The sequence below is a fragment of the Molossus molossus genome, unplaced genomic scaffold, assembly GCF_014108415.1.
Source record: "Molossus molossus isolate mMolMol1 unplaced genomic scaffold, mMolMol1.p scaffold_m16_p_8, whole genome shotgun sequence".
Classification (NCBI taxonomy): domain Eukaryota; kingdom Metazoa; phylum Chordata; class Mammalia; order Chiroptera; family Molossidae; genus Molossus; species Molossus molossus.
This window is the reverse complement of record NW_023425402.1, coordinates 80130305-80155737: the sequence shown is the minus strand read 5'-3', so window position 1 is coordinate 80155737 and position 25433 is coordinate 80130305. Positions and strand designations below refer to the sequence as shown.

Genomic DNA, 25433 nt, shown 5'->3' with positions numbered 1-25433 from the left:
AAGAAACTAAATGGTTTCTGCTTTAATTATCGGTCAGTTTTAAGTTGTCCTGTTACTAACAGTTCCTGATAATGAGATAATGATTTCTTCTACCTCACTAGTATTAACCTTAAGTCATTTATATTCTCAAAGTGACAGCAGTTTACACAAAACAGCAGTTTCATTGCAAACACTTGAATACAAATGGCTGAAGAAACTTATTCCGTGATAAGTGAAAACCAATGATGCTGTCATCATGGTAAAAGCCACCAAACTGGCGATGCTCATCTGATTTTGTCAAGAAAGACTTTTGGATTCATGAAAGAGTACAGCTATGGTATACATTCTTAAACAAGGTGAGAGGAAGAAGGCAAAGAGATGGAAGAGAAAAACAGTGGGTGGATTTTTTTTCTTGTAATCAGCAGAGAGTGAAATGGAATGTAAATGACAGTGATGAACATAATGGGCCTCAGTTCAGCTTCGGGGTAATTACCCATGTCCGGCTTTTGTTTAAAAATCCTGCTCCCCTTATCAAAGCTTCCCACTGTTCTACATCTGGTACTGGACAGTAGCTATAGAAACCACTTGTGCTAAAGTTATACAACTATAAACAGCACTAGGCCATTTCCAAACCTAGGACAAGGAGGTTAAAAGTCTGGCATCTAATACTATTAAGAGAAACTTCCAGCATTATTCTTAATGGGAACAAAGCTTTACCTTGTTCCCATTAGGTATTTATACTATGGTCTGTACCTTTAGAAAAATTTCATTACTCTGCAAGATATTAAATTACCTAAAGTCTATTAAAATATTTTTATATTAAAATCTTCATATCTAGAGTTCTGAAAATGAGTTGACATTTAACAACTGAACTTTGACATCTGGCACTCAGCACATAATTTCTTACTAACTGTGAAAAGAATATCATGTATATTCGTGCTATCGTCATGATATAGAACATGAGTACTTTCTACATGCTCACCACTAAAATCTGTAATTTTGTAAAATTCAAAACTTAACCTCAATTATTAAAAGAATACAGGTTCAACACACCAGGTAAGACTGTAGTGACAACTTATTAATTACCATATCTAATATTTAATTAAAACCAGAAAGAACTGTGCTGACCCTAAGCAGCAGAGGCTGAGTGATAGACCAAAACACCTGTAGGCACAGGCCCTCACTTCAGTTTGGAAGGTACTCATCTCCTAGGTGACAGTTTAAAATTGTTACAATCCATTAAAAAAATTAACAAAATACACATACATTTATATAAAGAGCAAAAACAAGCCAAATTACTTTGTTTAGGGATGAATTTGGTAGTGAAAATATTACAAAGGAACACAAGAAAGTGATTACCATAAAAATCAGATTAGTGGTTACACCTGCTGGGAGAGGTGTTTATGATCAGAAATAGCCACCAAAGGGGGTGCTTCATTACTCTGTAATCTTGACCTTGGTGGTACAGATGTTCACTCTGTATTCATTAAACTGTACACTTTCATTACGAACAAAGAAAAAATACAAGTCAAAAATCTCAGGGTTGATTTCTTGGTGGGTTATAAAATGGGAAGATGACACAAGCTCATGTTTGAGTTTGAAAAACACTAGAAAGATAACTCTAAGTTAAATAACATGATAAATAAGGAAAAAAATACAAAAACTTACAAAGTAGAAAATTTGTCAGATGAGAATTATAAAAACTCTGAAGGATTACACTGACTCAGCACAAACTTCCCATTTCTCAAAACATTCAAACCTTGGACTTCCAGATCATACTTTATATTGTGCAACTGACCTCTGCTTAAGATTTTATAGCATCAGCATATTAAAATGTGCACATTAGCGCTGGAACATAAAAACAGGGGCTCTGCCTTCCGTGAACTGCTTTGTCCTACGAATAAGAGTCATATCCAAAGAGGACCATAAGTTGGACCCCTAACCTTAAATAATTGCCTTCCTGGAGCTGGTAAGGGATAGACTTCTGCTTCTTCTCAGTTTACCAGAAACAATAAGTTAGAACTATTAGAATAGTATTAACTTAACAAAAAATCCAGTTTGTTTGGCAAATTTATTTAGTTGCAGAAGTATAAAAGAAAAAGTAAAATAACCTTCTAAAATTTAAATTCAAGGAAAAATACCTGTAATAGCAAAGCGATTCATTCAGAAGTAGATGGCATGATCCTTAAAATTTAATTCACGCAACATGACAATGCAGCACCATGAGGATTCTTTATAATTTATAGATGATGCAAGTAGTTTCCTTCTGACTTGTTTTGCAAAATAAATTTTAAAGAGGTCCTCTCTCTCATACACTCTCATACACACACACACACACACACATTCCTTCACACTATGATGGTAATGAATATAGTACTGTATTAAGACCTAGACTGAGTTCATATCCAATTACCAATATTCTTACATAGTATGTCACCCCGTCTTATTTTTGTTACTGATAAGTGAAGTAGCCTCTATTTCCACCAGGCATGTTATATGATTGAAAAAGTTCACACCTAATCTCTAACCTTTCATAGCTCTAATTATAAGGAAACTGTCCACTGTCCTAGAATAGACAGGCAAAACAAAACAAACAACAATAACAAAAATATATATATATATATATATATATATATATATATATATATATTTCAGGAAAAAAGTCTAGATGAAAAACCTTTAATTCAAATAGCTGCCAAAGGAAAAAAAAAACTACCGTCATTAATTATGAGAAAGGATAATGCATAATGGAATCAGGAACAAGCATTATTATAGCAAAAAACCAGTTTATGATTAGCAATTACCTTACTATCATTCTACTATATAAACCACTCATCACAAAGACTAATTTCTTTCACTTCAAGCTATCAATAAGTCATTGTCTCAAACAAGTGACCTCAGTGTCTCTTCTCTCCCTTCCTCATTTAAAACATGTTGTTATAATGTAAATTGTTCTTTCTCCCCACAGCTTCAAAATCTTTCAGTCTTTTAGACAAAGCCCTCAGTTTTGGCTACCTTCCATTCTGATTAACGAAGCATTTATCAGCTTCATGTTACTAGACTCTTTCATTCAGTTCCAAAAAAAATTACATTAACTTTCATCACCTGCCACTATGATCATCCAATATTCCTTATTTTAAATAATCTGAAAAGAAAAAGTAAAATGAACTACTCTGGCTAGCTATAAAAAATGACAACTGATTTACACAGTATTATAACTTTAGTCTAAATTAATGTACCTATAATACCTAGAATAAAACTTAGCAATACTTCAGTCCTCCTCAAATCACTTAGCATGTCAGGTAAACAAGCCACAAAACAAACAGGACACAGAATGGCCCATTTAGTAAAATGCCAATTTTTATTTTTATGCATTTATTTTTTTGTTAATCCTCACTTGAAGATACTTCTTTCCATTGATTTTTAGAGAGAGTGGAACGAAGGGAGGAGGGGAGAGAGAGAGAGAAATATCTATGTGAGAGAAACACATTGATTGGTTGCCTCCCATATACACCCCAACCAGGGCCAGGGATCAAACCTCCAACCTAGGTTTGTGCCCTTGACCGGGCATCGAACCTGTGACCCTTGGTCTGAGGGCCAATGCTCTAATCACTGAGCCTCGCTGGCCAGGGTATACAATGACAATTTTAAACAACTTTTTATATTTAAACAAGTACTATAAAGTGTAAAAGTGGCACATATGTATAAAAAGACCAAGAAAGTCTTGAAAATGGCTACTCTGGGGACATTTTCATCTGTCCAAATACACTGGTAGAAAAGATCAAAAGAGTATTGCTTTAGGTGACTTTCACTGAAGACGTAACTATTATATTCCAATCTGCTGTGGACAACTCTGGAGATCAGTATTTTCCTCCTACAACTTTCAAAAGAAAAAATACTTTATAGGAGTAACCACTGTGACCAAAACTACATATAGCATCATCAGCTATATGTTGAATCATCAAGAGAAATGAGTCCTAGTAAAACAAATCACATTGTATCATGGCCCCATGAGTGATGGGGAAAGACTATCTTTAACAGAAACTAGTAATATCCCACTCAGGAATATCTGCCTTTTAATCTTGGTATATTCTAAAGGAAAAAATGTGTTCTGGAAAAAGGCGACATGACGTAGAAAAAAAGATACAGAATTTCAAGTTCAAGGAGGAGTTTTGGTCTCAATTCAGCCACTTCCTAATCTCTCAAAAGTGCAAAATAATAAGGTCAATGAATCTAAAAGCTTTGTAAACGTTAAAGCATTATTAAAGTGTTAGATATCATTCACTTATCTTTCAGACTATATAAACATGGAATGCTGATCAAAAAACTAGGTTTCTTATCAGGCATCTTCATAATGTCAACATGGTTGGCAAGAATTTTCTTCTTTACTACTAATGTTCAATAAATCTACAAACTATCGCCAATGATCTAAAGATACAAAATTTTATGAAACATTCACATTCTCTGGACAGTTTTAGCATTTATGTTTACATTTTAAAAGGGGGGAAAGGGAGAACACTTTAGAACAACCTAGCAAGTGGGCCAAAATTTATACTGACATTTAAACCTAACAAGTGACAAATCAAAAATGAAGAGATACAGTATACAAAAGTGTAAAAATCTAAAATTAATAGTCTTCCATTGCCAAAAGCAACAACACTGAACAAGCCCAAGAATAATTTGTTAGACGCGTATGAGAAATGTTTGACAATTTTATGTCATCACTTGCATTATAAAGGACTGGAATCTTGCTGCAATTATATACACTTCTCGCCATACAAACAAAAGGTAGAAATGAAGTAATTAATTAAAAACCAAACATGATGACTTTAACAAGACTATTTTCAGTTATAAATTCCATACTAGTTAAAAGTCAATTAAATTTGATCTTATAAAGACCATTTCAGAAATTACTTGAGCATTAGGCTTTATCCTTTTTAAAAATAAATTTTAAAGGGACAAAAATAAAATGATAAAAAGCAACCAAACAAAAATTAATATTGCCCTTAAAGCTTTAAAAACATCTAAGGTGAGTGCCCTTATCATTTCTATGTAGAAGAAAAATTCTCAGAAGCATCTTAGATCATTCTCTATTTCTTCTCCTGAGTATCAAATAAATTTGCTTAGATAAATATTATAAATCTGGAATAAATATTAGACTTTCTTATTAAACTCAAGAAAATGGAAATGTGAAATTGTCCATAATTTTGCCATTAAAATAGAAATGAAATTAAATCAGAAATTAAAAATTGAGACATTATAACTGATACCACAGAAACACAAAGGATCATAAGAGACTACTATGAACAATTATATGCCAACAAATTGAGCAACCTAGAAGAAATAAACACATTCCTAGGACATATAACCTTTGAAGAATGAGTCATGAAGAAACAGAAAATCTGAATAGACAGATTACTAGTAAGGAGATTAAATCAGTTATCAAAAACCTCCCAACAAACAAAAGTCCAGGACCAGATGACTTCACTGATGAATTCTACCAAACATTCAAAGAAGAATTAAATTCAAACTCTTCCAAAAACTAGAGAAGGAAGGAACACTTCCAAACTCATTTTATGAGGCCAGCATTACCCAGATACCAAAACTAGACATATACCACAAGAAAAAAAATTTACAGGCCAATATCCCTGATGAACATAGATGCAAAAATCCATAACAAAATATTAGCAAACTGGCCAGCCGGTGTGGCTTAGTGGTTGAGTATCGACCCGTGAACCAAGAGGTCACCGGTTCGATTCCTGGTCAGAGCACAAGCCTAGGTTATGGGCCAAATCCCCAGTGGGGGGCAGGCAGGAGGCAGCCAGTGTTCTTTCATCGATGTTTCCATCTCTCTCTCCCTTTCTTTCTCTCTAAAATCAATAAAGAAAAATTTTTTTTAAATATTAGCAAACCAAATTCAACAATACATTAAAAGGATCATACGCAGTGATCAAGTGGGATTTACTTGAGAGATTTAAGGATGGTTCAATATCCACAAATCAATCAATGCGCTACATCACATTAACAAATCAAAGAATACATATTATATGATCATCTCAATATATGCAGAAAAAGCATTTGACAAATTCAATATCCATTTAGGATAAAAATTCTCAACAAAGTGGGTATAGAGGAAATATACTTCAACATAATAAAGGCCATATATATCAAGCCCACAGCTAACATCAATCTCAACAGTGAAGAGCTAAAAGCTCTTCCTCTATGATCAGGAATAAGACTAGGATGCCCACCCTTGCCACTTTTATTCAACACTGTAATAGAAATCCTAACCTGAGCAATTCAGCAAGAACAAGAAATAAGTCACCCAAACTGGAAAGAAAAAAGTAAAACTGTCACTATTTGCAGATGACATGTTACTATACACAGAAAAACCCCAAAGACTCCATCACAAAACTGGTAGGATGAATAAACAAATTCAGTAAAGTTGCAGGATACAAAAATCAATATAAAAAAATCAGTTGTGTTTCTATACACTAATAATGAACCATCAGAAAGAAATTAAGAAAACAATCCCACTTACAATTGCATCACAAAGAAATACCTAAGAAGAAATTTAACCAAGAATGTAAAAGAAGTGAAAACTCTAAGATACTGATGAAAGAAACTGAAGACACAAATAATGAAAAGATATCCTATGCTTGTGGATTGGAAAAATTAATACTGTTAAAATGTCCATACTATAAATTCAGTGCAATCCCTATCAAAATTCCAATGGCACTTTTCACAGAAATAGACACACAAAATCCTAAAGTCCATATGGAACCACAGAAGACTCCAAATAGTCAAAGCAATTTTGACAAAGAACAAAGCTGGAGGCATCACACTCCCTAACTTCAAACTATATCACATAGCCAGGGTAATCAAAACAGTAATGGTATTGTCATAAAAACAGGTACATAGATCAATGGAACTGAATAGAGAGCCTAGAAATAAAGCCATGCAAATATGGTCAATTTTATGAAAAAGAGGGCAAGAATATAAAATGGGAGGAAAACAGTCTCTTCAATAAAGGGTGTTGGGGAAACTAAACAGCCCATGAAAAGAATGAAACTAGACTAGACTATCTTACACCATACACAAAAATTAACTCAAAATGGATTAGAGACTTGAATGTAAGACCTGAAGCTATAAAACTAGAAGAAAACTTAGGCCTGTCCCTAAGCTCCATGACACAGGTCTTAACAATGATTTTTTTGGATCTGACTCCAAAAGCACAGGTAACAAAAGCAAAAATAAACAAGGGGAACTACCTCAAACTAAAAAGTTTCTGCACAGCAAAGGAAATCATCAATAAAATGAAAAAACAACCTACTGCATGGGAGAAAATAGTTGCAAATCATCTATCAGAAATAGAGTTAATATTCTATCAAAATATATAAAGAACACATACAACTCAATAGCAAAAAAACAAACAAAAAAAACTGATTAAAAAATAGGCAGATCTAAATAGTCATTTTTCCGACGAAGACATACAGATGGCCAACAGGCACATGAAAAGATGCTTACATCACTAAATTCGAAGGCAGTAACACTCTGTTCTTTTCTGTTGACCCTATAGACCCAGAGCAAAGATGGGGCTTGCCCAAGTTTCTAGGTAATTTGGGAAGGCTTCAGTTGTCAATCCAGGTTACGTACACTGCAACGAGCACTCTGTGCATTTAATTAAGCTCCATTATAAGGCATTATTCATATCAATTCTGTTCTGATCTGGACATAAAATACTGCAGACGTTTTGTTGTTTCCTCTCAAGCATAAGTGTGTGTGTGGAGGGGGGGAAGAAGAAAGAAGACATGTGTTGGGCCCTAACAGATTACTTTCTCCCTTATATAAAGTGACATTTTCTCTTCAGTACAGTCTGCAATCAAGTTAAGTTGTGCTTTTGGAGAACAATAGTAACTAGCAGATTGCTAATTAAATGACAATTGTATAATTAAGAGTGCTCTGTTTTATAACTGAGTTAGCAAGAAGGAAGTCAAAGCCTCAGAAGTTAAGGTCAACTTTAATTCTGTTCTTCTATTCAATTTCTATATCCTGCTTCACCCTCTAACCCCACCTAATGCCACAAATCTCTTCACCTTCTGCCATTTCCTGAATTCATCAATAACTTTTCAAAAACAATAATTTTTTTCCTTTATTGATTTTAGAGAGAAAGGAAGGGAGAGGGAGAGATAGAAACATTGGAGGGAGAACATCAATTGTCCACCTCCTGCATGCCCCCCACTGGGGATTTGGCCCACAACCTGGGCATGTGCCCTGACTGGGAATAGAACTGGCAACCTCTTGGTGCATGGGTCCGATGCTCAACCACTGAGCCACACTGGCTGGGCCATAAATATATATTTTTTTTAAATCAAGGACTAACATTTCCAAACTCCATTAGAGGAGAACTAAAAAAAGAAATCAACTTCCAATTCTTCCAGAATTTATCCCCAAAATACCAGGATAATTTACCTCAAATTTCTTCACCTTTTCCATTGTTATCAAGCGCCTTGATGTGTGACTTGAAAGCTTCTGCTCACAGTTGCTAATAAGTTTCAGGCAAGGATGCCAGGGTACCATCTCTTCAGTGTATCTGAGGAAAGAACAGCTGACTGTTACAAGCATGTATACCCTACACAGGATGGTCATGGGGGTTATCCAGTGTGCATGAGACCTCCTCCCACTACATGCAATGCTGTACCGTTTTATTTCATATACACTGTTCACAAAACCCATAAATGATGTAGATTTTTAAAAAGCAAAGTATTTTAATTCTATCACATCTCAAAAAAGCAGTATGTTTTACCTGTAAAATGGGAAGGAGAGAATACAAGTATGTTTTATTGAAGAATACCAAGAATTTAAATCACAAACATGGTCATGGGGGTTATCCAGTGTGACAACTATTTCACACTAACAGTTCCCACAAGAGCACCTCAAATAGACAAATACATTCTACAACAACCTGACATTCACGAGAGTCTGATACATCAGGAGACATACAATTTTCCACAGTATAAAGTCCAATACAGCCCTGGCTGGTTTGGCTCACTGGTTAGAGCATTGGCCTGCAGTCCTGAGAGACCCGGGTTCGGGTCCCTGTTCCCGCTAAGGGCATGTACCTTGGTTGAGGTTTGTCCCCGGCCCTGGCTGGGTTATGTGAGTGGCGGCCACTTGAGGTGTCCCTTCCACATCAATGTTTCTCTCTCTCTCTTTCTCTCTCTCCCTCCCACTCTATCTGAACAAAAAAATGGAAAAATGTCCTCAGGTGAGGATAAAAAAATAAAATAAAATAAAGTCCACTACAGTATGAACTTTTCCCTATAAAATTTTGCCCCTACAAATTTTAATGACATCTTGAGACCTCCATTAATTTTGTAAAAACATCGGGCTAAAGTCCTGTATAAGACTATTCAAATAGACTACCACTGAAATACGCACTACAGATGACCTCAGTTCTCTGGTCACCTTAACTGTGAAATGGAACTGAAGGAAGCCATGACAATGAGCAGCGGTAATTGCTGCTGCGCTGCACAGGGACTATGTGAATGAAGATGACACCCAGAAAGCAGGACAGTCAGGCTGGACTATGTGAATGAAGATGACACCCAGAAAGCAGGACAGTCAGGCTGCAGTAGTACAAAACCTGGCATGTTGTTGGTATCAATCTTGGCAGCAGAAATAGGTGACAGACGTGGGGAAATAGCTACAGAGAAGAATGCAGAAGAATAATGGGGACTGGGGTTCGCTAGGTATAGGTACTGTTAATAACACTGTGATTGCTAATTTTGATTTTTCCTTTGCAAATATACATACCTTTCTAGATAGTCTCTGGAAACAATTATTATATGGGGAAATGTAAAGCTCTGATCCAAAATGGGGAAGCTGCTGACTACACTTCATGTAAAGGGCTACCATCTCAGCTAGCCTGTTCTAACGCCTCAACATTGTCTTCACCACCCCTCTTGTGCTGACTTCTCTAGGTCTCTCTGACCTTCAAGGAACTCTCCCCATTACCTCAACCACATGCTCAGAACCTTCATCACCCACTTAACAAGCAACATTTATAATGCACTTCATTTTATTATCAGTGGAAGGAATTCTCTTGAAGTCATTCTCTGCCTCCTTCCTTAGGGCTTTTCAACACGTAATGACCATTTCAGATTTCACCTCATCTAACAATTCTCTAATGTTCACTAGATTGTACTTCTACAGCATTAGTTAAAATCAAATTTGGAGTCTTCATACAAAGCATTTATGATATGAAGGAATACATTCTACACCACAGTTGACAGATTAAAATAAAAAGTGGTACGAGAGAAAAGATAGCCTCGACCTTACACTTGCGAATAGCAGGGTTTATAGGTGTCTAAAACTGTCAAACTTAGTAATGCACCCTTTTCAAAGGAAAACAAAAATCTTTTATTTCCTGGTGGAGTTGACAAAGTATTTTCATTACTTATGCCCTGGCTGGTTTGGCTCAGGGGTTAGAACGTCAGCCCACAGACCCATGAGTCCCGGGTTCGATCCGGTCAAGGGCATGTACCTCAGTTGCGGTTTGTTCCCGGCCCTGGTCAGGTAGTGCGGAAGGCAACCAGTTGATGTGTCTCTGACATCGATGTTTCTCTCTCCCTCTCTCCTTCCCACTCTATCTGATGACAAATGTAAAAATATCCTTGGGTGAGGATTAAAAAATATATATATATATTTTTACACTTGTGCTGACTTCTGCTGAGGAGTTGGAGCATCAGCCCATGGACCTAAGGGTCGAGGGTTTGATTCCGGTCAAGGGCATGTACCTGTGTTGCAGGTTTGATCTCTGGCCCCAGCTAGGGTTGTATGGGAGGCAACCGCTCGATGTTTCTCTCTCTCTCTCTTCCTCCCTCCCTTCTGCTCTCTCTAAAAATATATCCTCAGGTGAAGATTAATGACAACAACAACAAAAAAATGTATACACACACACACACACACCCCAACATAAATTAGAGATAAATCCCTTATGCTTATATCCCTTAAATGACTATAAAGCCTAATATAAATTTATAAATCAAATCAGGAGTACAAAACCAATAGAATTTAATTAGTATTTATGACATGAATGATGGGAAGATGATAAACTAAGTCACCAGTATTTGGCTTAACAGCAGAAAATATATTTACATGTTTTAGATGATATTTCTGACTCTCTAAGTTCAAGCAGGAAGGATCATCATTTGGGTATTAGCAAATTTGTTTTTAAGCATTACTCTACTATATTAACAAGCCAATCAATCCAACAGTATACTCCCAAAATACCACACTAAGAAATAGCAGTTAAAAATTCTTCACTAGCCCTGGCCGGTTTGGCTCAGCGGTTGGAGCGTCGGCCTGCGGTCCGGAGAGACCCGGGTTCGGTTCCCGCTAAGGGCACGTACTTCGGTTGCAGTTTGTCCCCAGCCCTGTTTGGTCGTGCAGGTGGCAGCCACTCGATGTGTCCCTTCACGTCGATGTTTCTCTCTCTCTCTCCCTCCCACTCTATCTGTACAAAAAATGGAAAAATATCCTCGGGTGAGGAAAAAAAAAAAAAAATTCTTCACTAAATATTTACTAATATATTTCATAGCAATGAACTATGTGCAAACTATTAAATAGAAGCTAAAATTCTGTACTATGCCTGCACTATAATAATAGCACAGCATCCTATCTTAATTCCATTTGATTACTATCCCCTACAAGCCAAGCATCTATTTAAAATCTAAATCAGCCCTGGCCGGTTTGGCTCAGCGGTTGGAGCGTCGACCTGTGGACCAGAGAGAGTCCCAGGTTCGGTTCCCGCTAGGGGCACATACCAAAAAAAAATTAAAAATGAATGAATAAATAAATAAATAAAATCTAAATCAGCCATAACAGGCAAATCCACAGAGACAGATAAGTATCTGCCAGGGACAGAAGTTATAGTTAGTCCTTACATGTACGGGGATTCTTTTGAGGGTAATAAAAATGCTCTAGAATTAGATAATGGTGATGGTTGCATAACTTTGTGGAATTTAAAAGGGTGACTTGCATGGTATACAAATGATATTTTAATTTTTGTTGTAAAAACCAAAATAAAAATAAAAAACTGTGTATATAGGCCCATAGCTTTCCCATGAATCAATTTTGGAAGTCACTTATTTTCCTGTGAATCTTCATGCCTCAGGCTATTTCAAAATCCTACTACAGTTTCAACTCCCATTTGAGAAACAGATTTTGTGTTGATTGAAGCACTTACTGAAAACAGTTTAAGAAATCACTTTTTTTCTGTTTTCTAAAAATGAGACATAAAAAACATGTTCTGCTCACTGCTCTGAGCCACAGAATTCATTTTATCACAATTAAATTTTATCCCCAAATCCTACTTTGCACCACCTTATTAGGCTTCTTCATTTTGTAAGCATTTTTGTCATGAGCACTACCAACTGGATCTCTATTAAAGGACATCATTCACAAAGAAACACAGCTTCTGATCACTTCAAGAAACTTATCTGTCTGCAGTGACAATCAGAAAACAACATTATATGATGTGTAGAACCTGGGCGAACAGCTACACTCGTAGCTTAGAAACTCCTATAACATCAAACACACAGAAGTTGAACATGCCCTGTCCAAATGAATACTACATAGATCTTTAGGGTCATTTCAAGTAGTTGAAATTGTGAATAATAAACCCCCAAATACCAATAGTCTACAATGATTTTATGTTGCAAGTCTCTGTGAGTGGCAAGAATAAACTATGATAGCACAGATGAAGGGCTGATATTTCTGTTGAGAAGGGTTGGGAAAATGTCACAGAAGTGTGGTGACCACTAAGTCAGGCCTTAAAAGATGACTAGAATTATACCAGCTAAAGAGAGAAGGGTACATCAAGCAACTGGGACAGAATAAACAAAGGAGAAAATATATAAACTGTACAGAGTATCTTGATTCTGGCAAAAAATCTGATACAGTAGAGTGGAGAGCATCCAGACCAATGGAAGAAAACCAGAAATCTGCTGAGTGGCAGTTTCTTCACTGCACTTTAAATAGCCAATAGTAAGAAAATCAGTTTTCAATCATCACTTCTAACAATGCTTCACAAATAACTCAGCTTCTAGGTAGTATTTTGGTTTCACTATGTCTTAAACTTTTCAAAATGTCCTGGGTTTAAGGAATAATACCTATAATTCATTATAACATGTAATTCTTCTTTTTCTTACATTCACGATACATAACTATACAGAAAGCATTTTGGAAATGTGTTAAAGCTATCTTTTCATAATGGCAGTTGGAAGCTGTGCTGTTTTTTGTTGCTTGTTTTATAAATATTGTATTGGAAGTTACAAAGGCCTGGACTAACTTCGGCCACGTATTTGTTTATCAGCTGATAACGTGACACATTCACACCCAGACTCCTGAAAGTGACTTAGGCTTTGTTACCAGTGTTTATCTCATTTAACCTCTTCTTTTTAGAAATAAGGAAAATTAATTCCAAGGAGTGGAATGACTTCTCTAAAGTAAAAAGCAAGCTAGCTTACGGGTTTCTTCATTCCCAATGCTATGTTCACGTAGTTCTATATCTTGTCACTTCCCAGGTATCTGGTATGTGAACTGACAGATGGGGTTTTATTCATATTTTCAGAGACGAAAACGTTTATTTCTATGCAAAAGTGCTTCTTGCCCTAGACAAGCTGAATTCCAGCAGCAAGCTTACTTGCTTAAAATACTTTTTAAACAAGATTTCTATGGCAGAGTGAAGAAATAGCCCAATTTTGAGCTTGCTACTATCCTTCCAATCTAAGGATCTCATCATGTTCAAGACATCTGGTCTTTATTGTTGATGTACATATCTTTACTTGTAATTAATAATTACCAAATAACAAAACCTAAACCAATAGTGTGGAACATGCCCTGGCCGGTTTGGCTCAGCGGTTAGAGCCTCGGCCTGCGGTCCGGAGAGACCCGGGTTCAGTTCCCGCTAAGGGCATGTACTTTGGTTGCAGTTTGTCCCCGGCCCTGGTTGGTCGTGCGGGTGGCAGCCACTCGATGTGTCCCTTCACGTCAATGTTTCTGTGTCTCTCTCCCTTCCTCTCTCTCTCCCTCCCACTCTATCTGTACAAAAAATGGAAAAATATCCTCGGGTGAGGATAAAAAAAAAAAGAAAAAAAAAATAGTGTGGAACATAATCAGGACCTTAAATATATGTACAGCTTTTATACTGATGTTAGCTTTCTAAAGATTAATTGCATTTAAGGTGATCATAATGGCCAACATATATTGAAACTAGCCAGTAGTAGTTCCATAAATCACTCAAAGAAGTTGTTAGAAATTACCTATTTGTGGCCTGGAGAAATAGCCCCTGGACAGCTAGCTAGTTGTGTCAGGCACTGAGCCAAGTGTGGCTTACGACAGGGGTTGGCAAACTTTTTCTCTAACGGGCCAGAGAGCAAATATTGCAGTCTTTGTGGGCCACGTATGTTTCTGTCACATATTCTTTGTTATTTTTTTGTTTTTTTAACCCTTTAAAAATATAAAACCAGTCTTAGCTCAAGAACCTTATAAAAACAGGCCGAGGACCACATGTGGCCCACTGGCCACAGTTGACCAACCCAACAAAAAATAAAAACACCAAAGTAATTCAATCAATAACAGAAAGGGGCCAGTTTTATATACATATGTAGGTAAACAGAGACTATCATAAACATTAAATAGAAAGATATTTATCCTAAAGACAATTAGGTAGAGAAAAATTATGTCAGATATACAAACACCACAGAAAAATGACACTAAAAATAAAAGTACTTAATATTACATACTCTGGTGTGTATACCGGTAACCAATAGACTAGTCTTCCACCTAATTCGAGGCTCTCAGCTGCAAAGTTTAACAGGTCAAAGAACATATCACTCAGATGATAACTCAAGGAAACAGGAACATGGCTTTCTGGACTAGACAAAAAAAAAATTAAAAATCAGTGAAAAATGTTAAGGCTGTTAAACTGAGTTAATTAAAAAGAAGCAACATGCTTCTTCTCAAAGTAGTAACACATCACACTTAGCTTTCACTTACCACTTTTCTATCCCCTTAGGTATTTCCTTCTGTGAACCTGTTCTTCTCGTAGATTCTCTGATACCATATGGAGCTAGACAGAAAACACAGATAACACAGACAGTCAAGTCACCTAATCCCCAGCGAAGAGCAGATGGACTCCTGTGCCTCCAGTTGTAACACCCTGAGAAGGACACACATTGCAGATGGACTCCTGTGCCTCCAGTTGTGACACCCTGAGAAGGATACACATTACCTACACAACCTTACAGCCGAGAATACGTAGCAGGAGAAACATTTGATTTCAAGCATTTGGGAGGGTAGGCAGGCCACTGTGTTCTTCAAAAAGGTCAGTGTCATAAAGATAGTAAAAGTGTTGCAAATTAAAGGATGCCCAAAAGATCTGATTACTAAAATGCAATACCTGACATGAGACTGGACACTATATTAGAGGGAAATATGCTATAAATGATATTATTGGGTCAACCGACAAAATTGAGGACAAACTGTAGATTAAACTACTGAATTGATTTACTGAAACTGGAACCTGTACTTTGGCTAAGATATTATCCCTATTCTTAGGAAATGTACAGTGAAGTATAGGGGTAAAAGGGCACAATGCGTGCAATTTACTCTCAATTCATCAGAAAAAAATTTGTATTTTATGTAAATATATATAATTATAGCAATAATAAAGTAGATTGTTAATAAAAAGTTACCCAGTTTTCATAAAGTATATTCATACTGACATTATAATGCCTTGATCATTTTTCTTTTGTTACTTTGAAACGATCTTAGTTACCAAAGAACTAATGTGAGCTGAGAGGAAGGGCTGAGATACACCTGCCACTATTTACAGATTGACTGCCGAGCACGTTAGAAAAGGCAGATCTGTCCCTACACAGGATGTCGGAAAAGCCCGAGAACTGGTGGGGCACAGGAAAATAGTTCCCATGCATGTTCCTGAAACTCAGTGGGTGCACAAACCCAGTGGTTCACAGATCTCTTGTAACTCTGGAAACAGGCGCCACAAAAAGTACAAAAGCTCACCCGTGGAAACTTGTGATATCCAAAACTCTCTTCCTCACAACCTGACACTGTAATTGCAAATGACATTTTGGCTCCGCTGGGTATACTAATAACCAATTATAGCCAAATATAAAACAAACATGAAAACAAATATATGCCTCAAAAAATAAGCTGAAGAGAAAAAGGGATGACAAGTTAATACACACAGTTTAAGAAAACTAAATAGTAAACTCTTAACTCCTTAGTTAAATTGGTATCCTACCCTATGTTCACACATGTTTCCTTCCCACTATATGAAGAAGTCGGGGGTGGAGAAATACTCGTACAAGTTGGCATGTTGTGTGTGTGTGTTGATAAATTTTGTATTTTAAATGTGAATGACTTTAGGAAACTAATCCTACTCTTGAACTTCTGTTTTAAAAGCAAACTTACGATCAGTGATGATTGCATCAAAATATGTGCCCTTCCTCCAGGAGGGTTTAGATGCGTCTGAAACCAGCACATCCAGGTAATACTTCTCTAAACCATACTGGCGAAGATTTGCCCGAATGTTTTCATCTGGTCCTCTCCACTTCTGGTTTTTCCTACTGGCCTTTCCTGAAAGGAAAGAAAAAGGAAGACAGAAGGTACTAAATCAAACAGGCATTCTTATGTCTGGTCATTTAGCTAAAAGTAATGTTTAACTCATCTAAACCTACATTTATTCAAATAAAACTTGCTTTCACTTAAAAATCTTAATTTCATTTATTTATATAATTGTTTACTTCAACTTATTATAAAAATATATTTTGAAGAGTAAAATGTATTCATATCTGATATTGTTCTGTCACTTTTCCCGTAAAACTGCCTTAAAACACTCACTGTGTACTTCCTGAGTTCAAAACATATACTACTAGTAAGACACGCAGTCGAATAGTACACAGTCCTTTCCTCCAGCAGCAAACAGTCCATGTAGAAATAGTGATGAATCCGATAAGTGAAACAGAAACTAAGAAAGCTAATTTAAACAAACTTAACGGCCAAGCAAAACAGAGACATACTCACAGACAGAGAGCAATCAGAAGCTCTGGTGGGGGTGCAGCTGGGGGGAGAGCGAAAGAATTGAGCAAAACAGAAAAAAAAAAGAGAGAACTCATGGACAACATTGTGGTGATGTTGGGGGTGGGAAGTGGAGGTGGAAGAGGACACAGAGGGGATAAATGGTGATGAAAAAATACAATATAATGAAAAAATTTTTTTTCATCTTCACCAGAGGACATTTTTCCATTTATCTTCAGATAGAGCAGAAGAGAGGGAGGGAGGGAGGGAGGGAGGGAGGGAGGGAGGGAGGGAGGGAGGGAGGGACAGAAGAAGAGAGAGAGAGAGAAAAACATCGATGTGAGAGGGACACATTGACAGGTTGCCTCCCACACAACCCTGACCAGGGCTGGAGATGAACCACAACCAAGGTACGTGCCCTTGACCGGAATCGATCCCACAACTCATTGGTCCGCAGGCCAACACTCTAACTGCTGAGCCAAACCGGCCAGGTCTATAATACAATGAATTTTTTTTAAAAGAAAGCTAACTTGGGAAATGCAGGATCTGTGACCAGGAAAGGGACAGCAGCAAAATGGAGACATGACAGACGAAAATTTCCAGCAGGGTCTGAAGGAAGGAGTTCAGAAGTTACAGTTTAGAAGTCACAAGTGGATAATAATACCATGAATTAAGGTGAGAAACCAAGAGGAAAGACAAGCTTAGGGGAAAAGATGAACTTTCTTTGAGATACATCAATCTTGTTTGTGAGCAACCTACTGAACATTCAGGATGAGATATTCAGCAAGCAGCTGCAGGTCAGAATATATACACATACGAGACATCAGTATATAAACTTAATTTAAATCCATAAGAACAAATGACATTATTAACCCAGGTGGCAGTTACATATGTGTTTCTTTGACCTTTATTCTATTTTTATACAATCTTCTGTATTATGATCTACTTCACAAAAAACAAAACTTAAAAATCAAAAGGAGCAGAATGACATGACTGCACAACACAGAGTGTGTCAGGAGGAGGGGCAGAGAGACGCCGGGAGAAAAGCAATGTGCAAACACAGGACAGAGAAACCTGCACGGCCATAAGGAGGCTGCGACGCGGCGGTCAAAGAAATAAAACTACGACCTTGAGACGACTGTGTTGGAAACCAAGGAGGCTCTATGAAGGTCAGCACTGCAAATGCTGGAAGTCTGTGGCCTCAGAGTGTTCAGTAGGCAAGAAAGCTGGCAAATAATGGGCAGTGGAGAGTGAGATATGAAGAGGCAATACCAAGTAAATACTAGTTTTTCGAGAAGTACTTTGGTAAAAGTAAGAGAAAAACAAAATGGAAGCTAGAAGACCCCTACAGGATCGACAGAAAAGGTTTGGTATTTTTAAAAATAGGAGAAACTAGAGGATATTTGAGTACAGTAAGAGATCAGAAGCATGTGAAATGGAGGACAGAGCCAACAGCGTCTTGGATAAGCTCTGAGGAGACTCCATCCATCAGAATTCTACCCAACTACACTGAAAGGTTATAACATAACTTTTAAACACAACTTCCATAAATAAAAAGTCAAATAAATCACATCTGACAATTTCCTTAAAGCAAATATACCACTTCTACTAAAAGCAAACTGGAATAATTCTTCTTATGTCTACTCTAACATATTGCAGACAAAGAAATCTTTTTCTGGTTAACTCACTTAGGTGAACTTGATCAAATATAACTCATTTTCCTTATGATAAATACTACTAAATTCCTTATAGTCAAGATAGGAAAAAAGACAGGTCATCAAGTACAATATATCAAATTGCTTTAGCAAAAGAAAATAAAGTATAATAAATTCTCACCTATATAATAACTTATACTGAGTAAGAAAAAGGAAAAGAGTATTTTAAGGGTTGATTCCAGTTACAGTAATTTAACTAGATATATACAAACAACTTCACAATCATCACTGAAACCTGACATTGTAATACCATTCAGCTATAAGAAATTACTTTTTCAGTTTGATTCATTTCTATCGAATAACACATCATCAATCAGTAAAGCTTCCAGATTTTAAACTATTTCTCAAAATTCCCTCAAAAGCAAGCAATCTTTAAATAAATATTTTATTAATACAGGCATGCTGATTGTAAAATGACTAGTCCTTCTCTCCCACTTCTTCTCTTCCAACCTTCATTCGCGACCTTATAGTTTGTCTACTTTTAAAAAAATCTCTCTTACTAAGACCACAATACCTCTGAAGGGAGGGCTTTTTCTTATTCATCACTGTTTCCCCAGGAGGTCACTTTGCACATCCTGGATCACTTTATAAAAAGCAAATACCCAATGAAATATTACTGTTGTAAAAATAAGTAAAACTATATGATACCACAAGACTGTATTTTAACATTAAAAATAGATGTATGCCATATAAAACTATTTCTTTTAAAGGCACATCTGGTACAAAAGCAAAGACTGTACCACTGTCTAGAACCACTACTCACCCAAGCCATGAACTGTATTGTAGTCTATGTCTGTTCCATATACATAGGCACCAAAATGAGCAGATGCTACCAGCAGGCCACCTGAAAAATCACACAATTATGATCTGTTAACCAGAAAGTCTGACTCTTATTTCTTTCACTCTTTAATATGACACAGATTCTTATGAACTAGCTGCAGGCAGAGTGCCCTGGAATGACACTGGTCCTGGCCATATTTAGCAGGCCTCCGAACTAAAAGAAACAAACCCCAAAGCTATGTTCACTATACTGGTCACAAAACAGGTAATTAATGTATGACTTGGCATTACCACTTTAAACAGCAATACTTATGGAAAATTATCTTTTGGGGGTTCAAAATAATGTATATTTAGACATTATTTTCATCTCATTTTGAGAGGTCTACACAAAGCATCTTGCTCTTTTTTTTTTTACAAATGAGCAGATGACTGCCACACAAAGAGTTGGCAATAAATAAATTCTGACAACTGGGCTCAATTCCCACTGAAGTCACAGAATCTCAAATAACTCAAAAGGGCATAATTAATATGTAACACATTAATCCTTGCAATAATTAAAATATTAGGATAGGAAATAGTTATTTCTGTAACCAGTGAAGCAATGATCTCATTTTAAAACTGTAAATATGAAGTTCTGAATAACTATTGTGAAACACAAACAAAAACAATTAATATAACGACTTTTCTGTTTATAGTGCTATGATCGAGGTAAGGACAAATGTCCCATTACAGTTTGACTAGACTAAGTAATCTGGCAGCTGTGACTAGCTCACATACAAAGAAAAATCCTAATAAACATTAAAAAAATTAATGAAATCCTCTAGAATAAAAGGTAATATTTTTTAATTGTTTTCAAAAAATCCAAGTTAATTACTTTAATAATTGTACTTTCATTGACCTTTGAACACTGAACACTGTACTTCGTATTTTTAATCATCCAAATGAAAATGTTGTTATTGTTTGGGCAGGTCCCACCAGCTATTCTACGGAAAGGTCTGTTAGTCAAACTGAAATCAGAAATACATTCTTAGACCGTGCACAAACTTGGATAGGGGAAAATAACTAAGGCTATTTCCCTTATATCCTTTTGAAATAATCTCTAAAAGATGGGTAGTGCCTCCAGAGGGTCAAGATCTACAAATGAAGTGTTCCTCCCATTGCCATTTAAAACACAATCTGGTGACATGTACTTACAAATACTTTTCTCATGAAAAATATTTTAACTGACTACTTCCTAGGGGAGTCCATGAAGTAGAGAAATGCAGGACTAAAAACACAGCAAAAGCCAAAACCCAGGTTCTCTCATACTAGCTACAAAAGCATTTATGTGAGAGGTAAGGTAAGTAAGCCTCATGATTCTTCCTCTATAAATGGAACAGTCCCTACCTGGGAAGACACTGCATGTGATGACTTGGAATACTCACAAAGTCACTTCACCCAAATTACAAGGAATTACTACAATTCTGCTCATTAAGGCAGATACTCACCTAGAAGAACTAGTTGTCAAGGGGAACAGAAAAGCTTTCCTGTGCTTCCTTAAACAGAACCTTATCCATTTGGTTAGTGAGTTTTGAGAAGACCCAATTTAGAGTACACTGCTGCAAGGAGACGAATAATCTGTTAGACTGCATCTATGAACTCCGTGTCCTTTAAGCTTTAAAGTTGTAAATAAAATCACTATAAGTTTGCTTTTCTGATCTGGTCACTGGGTAATCACTGTCAATCATCTAGTTGCTGTTTTTTCCATTAAATTGAAGTCTTTTTGCATTTAGTTATACCTCAGCTGGAACTTCCTGGAAGCTTTCTGGTGGAAGAAAGGGCAATAAGAAGAAGGGGTGAAGTGCTGGGGGGCAGGTAATGTGACTCAGATGGTATCTTATTACATGCTATCAAGTGTAAAAATACTACAAATTCAGTGCTATAATTTCTCATTACTTAAATAGCGACCACTTTAAGGTTAGGGTAATATCATACAGGCGAAAGGACACAATAAGTGGAATTCATTTATGGTAAAGAAATTAATTTATGATTTTCATCTTTAGAGATTTAAGTGGAAAGCTTCACAAAAGTGTGAAAATGAGAGACTGGCTTTGGTTTTGCTGAAAGAAAAGGAAAAAATGAGAAAAATGGAGATACTTTATACCTATTTTATCCTTTAAAAACTCAAATAAAGAGATCTAAAACTGCAGAAGAAGCATATGACAGAGTAATACCTTAGGCCATTGTGCATCAATTATCTTTCAAATTGGTCAGCTGTTCAAAGTTAGAGAGCTGCCTGTCTCATTTGTCCCCAGCTGTCTCCAGAAACTCAGCATATGAGAAATTAAGTAGGTTTCTATTTGGTTTGTTAATTTTGGTCATTAGATTCCACATATGGCGGCGGAGTGAACGGAGCTACACAGACCGTGTCCCAGAACCAAACTGGAATTACAACTATAACACAGACAAATCGACGGGAAAAACCAACAGAAAAGCAGCTTGCGAGGACCATACAACGAGGGACACTGACTCCATCCCGGTAGGCTTGCGAAGGCGCGAGACGGGGCTGGGAGCCCACGGTCGGCAGCTCGGCAGCAGCCTCAGCTGGGAGCAGCACCCTCGGGTCACACTCCCAGGCAGCCCACAGCGCAGACCGGACAGAGGCTGAAACAGCCACAGCCACTCACCTTGGGCTCCGGCAGAGGGAGGGCGGACTGGACTGGAACTGTGTCAGGACACTTGGGGTTTGGAGGGCGCTCAGAGTTTTTGCTGAGTGCAGCCACTCAGGACGGTGGCCACATTGCTCCTTCCCAGGGCTCTGAGGAGAGGCAGCAGCCCCTCCCTCGGAGATCCAACCCCACCCTGTGGGCCATTGAAGTGCTAATTGAGGCTCACTAACAACCAGCATCTGCCCCACCCTCGGGAAAGCCCCTTGGCTGAGCACCAGAGGGAGTTTTTCAATCAACTGACAACCCAAAACTCATCAATTAACCTAGACTGCTAGCCTCCAGGCAAAAAGCTAGAGGATAACAGTACCTTTCCTGGGCTGGCAACTTTAACCAGGAAAGTAAGACTTGACAGTGGTGTTCAATGTGGGTCCTCCCTCACTCATCTAAACACAGGAGAGGGAGCCACAAACAGCAGAACACCAACACCCACAGGGAGAACTTGACAGGCTCCAAAGCCCACAGTGATAGCCAAAATGGTGAAACACAGAAACAGAAGCCAAATGAAAGAGCAAGACACCTCCACCGAAGATGAGATCAATGTGGAGCAATTAGGCATGTTAACAGAGCGAGAATTCAGAGCCATGATCTTGAGGAAGCTGAACAGCATGAGTAAGGACATAGAGACACTGAAAATAAGCCAAATGGAAATTAAAAACCAACAAGAAGAGATAAAAAATGACATATCAGAAATGAAAAACACATTGGAAGGTTTAAAAAGCAGAGTAGGGGAAGCTGAGGACCGGATCAGTGAATTAGAAGACAGGGTAGAAAAAATCAACCAATCAGAAAAACAAAAGGAAAAAACTATTAAAAAACAGGAAGACAGCTTAAGAGAACTATGGGACAACTGGAAACGTAATAATATTCGCATCATAGGAGTCCCCGAAGAAGAAGAAAATGAGCAAGAGATAGAGAATATATTCAAAAAAATAGTGAGAGAAAACTTCCCTAATTTGGTGAAGGAAGAAGGCATTCAACTTCAAGAAGCACAGAGAGTCCCAAGTAAGAAGAACCCAAACAGGCCCACACCAAGACACATAGTAATTAAAATGCCACAAATTAAAGACAAAGAGAGAATCCTAAAAGCAGCAAGAGATAAGCAACAGGTTACCTACAAAGGGAACCCCATCAGGCTCTCAGCTGACTTCTCACAAGAAACACTACAGGCCAGAAGAGAATGGCATGAAGTAATGAAAAACAAGAATCTGAATCCAAGACTACTCTACCCAGCAAGGCTATCATTCAAAATAGAAGATCAAATAAAGAGCTTCCCAGACAAAAAAAAGGCTAAGGGAATACATTAGCACCAAACCAGCACTGCAAGAAATGTTAAAAGGACTGCTGTAATTAGCAGGAGAAATGGGAAGAAAAATAGAACCACACTAAACAAAAATGGCAATAAATAAGTACATATCAATAATCACCTTAAACGTTAATGGATTGAATGCTCCCATAAAGAGACACAGAGTAGCTGATTGGATAAGAAAGCATGACTCATCTATATGTTGTTTACAAGAGACCCACCTCTCAACAAAAGACTCACATAGGTTGAAAGTGAAGGGATGGAAAAAAATTTTCCAAGCAAATGGAAAGCAAAAAAAAGCTGAGGTAGCAATTCTCATATCTGATAAAATAGATTTCAAAATGAAGACCATAACTAGAGACAAAGACGGCCACTACATAATATTGAAAGGATCTATCCAACAGGAAGATATAACCTTGATAAACATATATGCACCCAATATAGGAGCACCAAAATATATTAAAAATCTTCTGGAGGACTTCCAAGGAGAAATCGACAACAATACAATCATAGCAGGGGACTTCAACACCCCGTTGACAACACTGGATAGATCCTCTAGGCAAAAAATTAGCAAAGAAACAGAGACTCTAAATGAAGCACTAGACCAAATGGATTTAATAGATATCTACAGAGAATTACACCCCAAAACTACAGAATACACATTCTTCTCAAGTGCACATGGGACATTCTCAAAGATAGACCACATGATAGGACACAAACTAAATCTCTACAAGTTCAAGAAGATTGAAATCATATCAAGCATCTTCTCAGATCACAATGGCATGAAACTAGAAATCAATTGCAACAAGAACATGCAAAGACATTTCAACACATGGAGGCTAAATAGCATGTTATTAAACAATGAATGGGTCACCGAGGAGATCAAGGAAGAAATTAAAAACTTCCTGGAAACCAATGAAAATGAACATACAACAACACAGAATCTATGGGATGCAGTGAAAGCAGTTCTGAGAGGGAAGTTCATAGCACTACAGGCCTACCTCAAAAAACAAGAAAAATTTCTAATTGACTGTCTAACCTCACAACTTAAAGAATTAGAAAGCAAACAAAAAGAAAACCCCAGAGCAAGTAGAAGGAAGGAAATAGTAAAGATCAGAGCAGAAATAAATGACATAGAGACCAAAAAAACAATTCAAAGGATCAATGAAACAAAGAGCTGGTTTTTCGAAAAGATAAACAAGATTGATGGACCCTTAGCTAGACTCACCAAGAAACAAAGAGAGAGAACCCAAATACACAAAATCAGAAATGAAAGAGGAGAAGTAACAACCAACACCACGGAAATACAAAAGATCGTTAACAACTACTATGAACAACTATATGGTAACAAATTAGACAATCTAAGTGAAATGGACAAATTTCTAGAAACACACAGTCTCCCAAAACTATTCCCGGAAGAGATAGAAAACTTGAACAGACCAATAACAACTAAGGAAATTGAAGAGGTAATCAAGACTCTCCCAGCAAACAAAAGCCCAGGCCCAGATGGTTTCACGGGGGAGTTTTACCGAACATTCAAAAAAGAACTAACACCCATTCTCCTCAAACTATTTCAAAAAATTCAAGAAGAAGGAAGACTTCCAAACACGTTCTATGAGGCCAGCATAATTCTAATTCCAAAACCAGAAAAAGACACTACGAAGAAAGAAAACTACAGGCCAATATCCCTGATGAACATAGACGCCAAAATCCTGAACAAAATATTAGCAAATCGGATCCAGAAATACATCAAAAAAATTATTCACCATGACCAAGTGGGATTATTCATTCCAGGGATGCAAGGCTGGTACAATATTCGCAAATCAATAAACGTGATAC

At 37.1% G+C, this 25433-nt stretch overlaps 1 protein-coding gene across 2 annotated transcripts in view; it reads right to left on the bottom strand.

Annotated features, from left to right (window-relative positions):
* TRMT11 (tRNA methyltransferase 11 homolog) overlaps positions 1–25433 on the bottom strand; it is a 57819-nt gene that overhangs the window by 8034 nt on the left and 24352 nt on the right. For both annotated transcript variants that reach the window (XM_036248411.1, XM_036248412.1), the window contains 5 exons: positions 19567–19647; positions 16483–16647; positions 15043–15115; positions 14790–14921; positions 8452–8572 (listed from right to left, as the gene is read on the bottom strand). In XM_036248411.1, coding sequence (XP_036104304.1) covers positions 8452–8572; positions 14790–14921; positions 15043–15115; positions 16483–16647; positions 19567–19647 — 572 coding nt within the window. The remainder of the gene's footprint in view (positions 1–8451; positions 8573–14789; positions 14922–15042; positions 15116–16482; positions 16648–19566; positions 19648–25433) is intronic.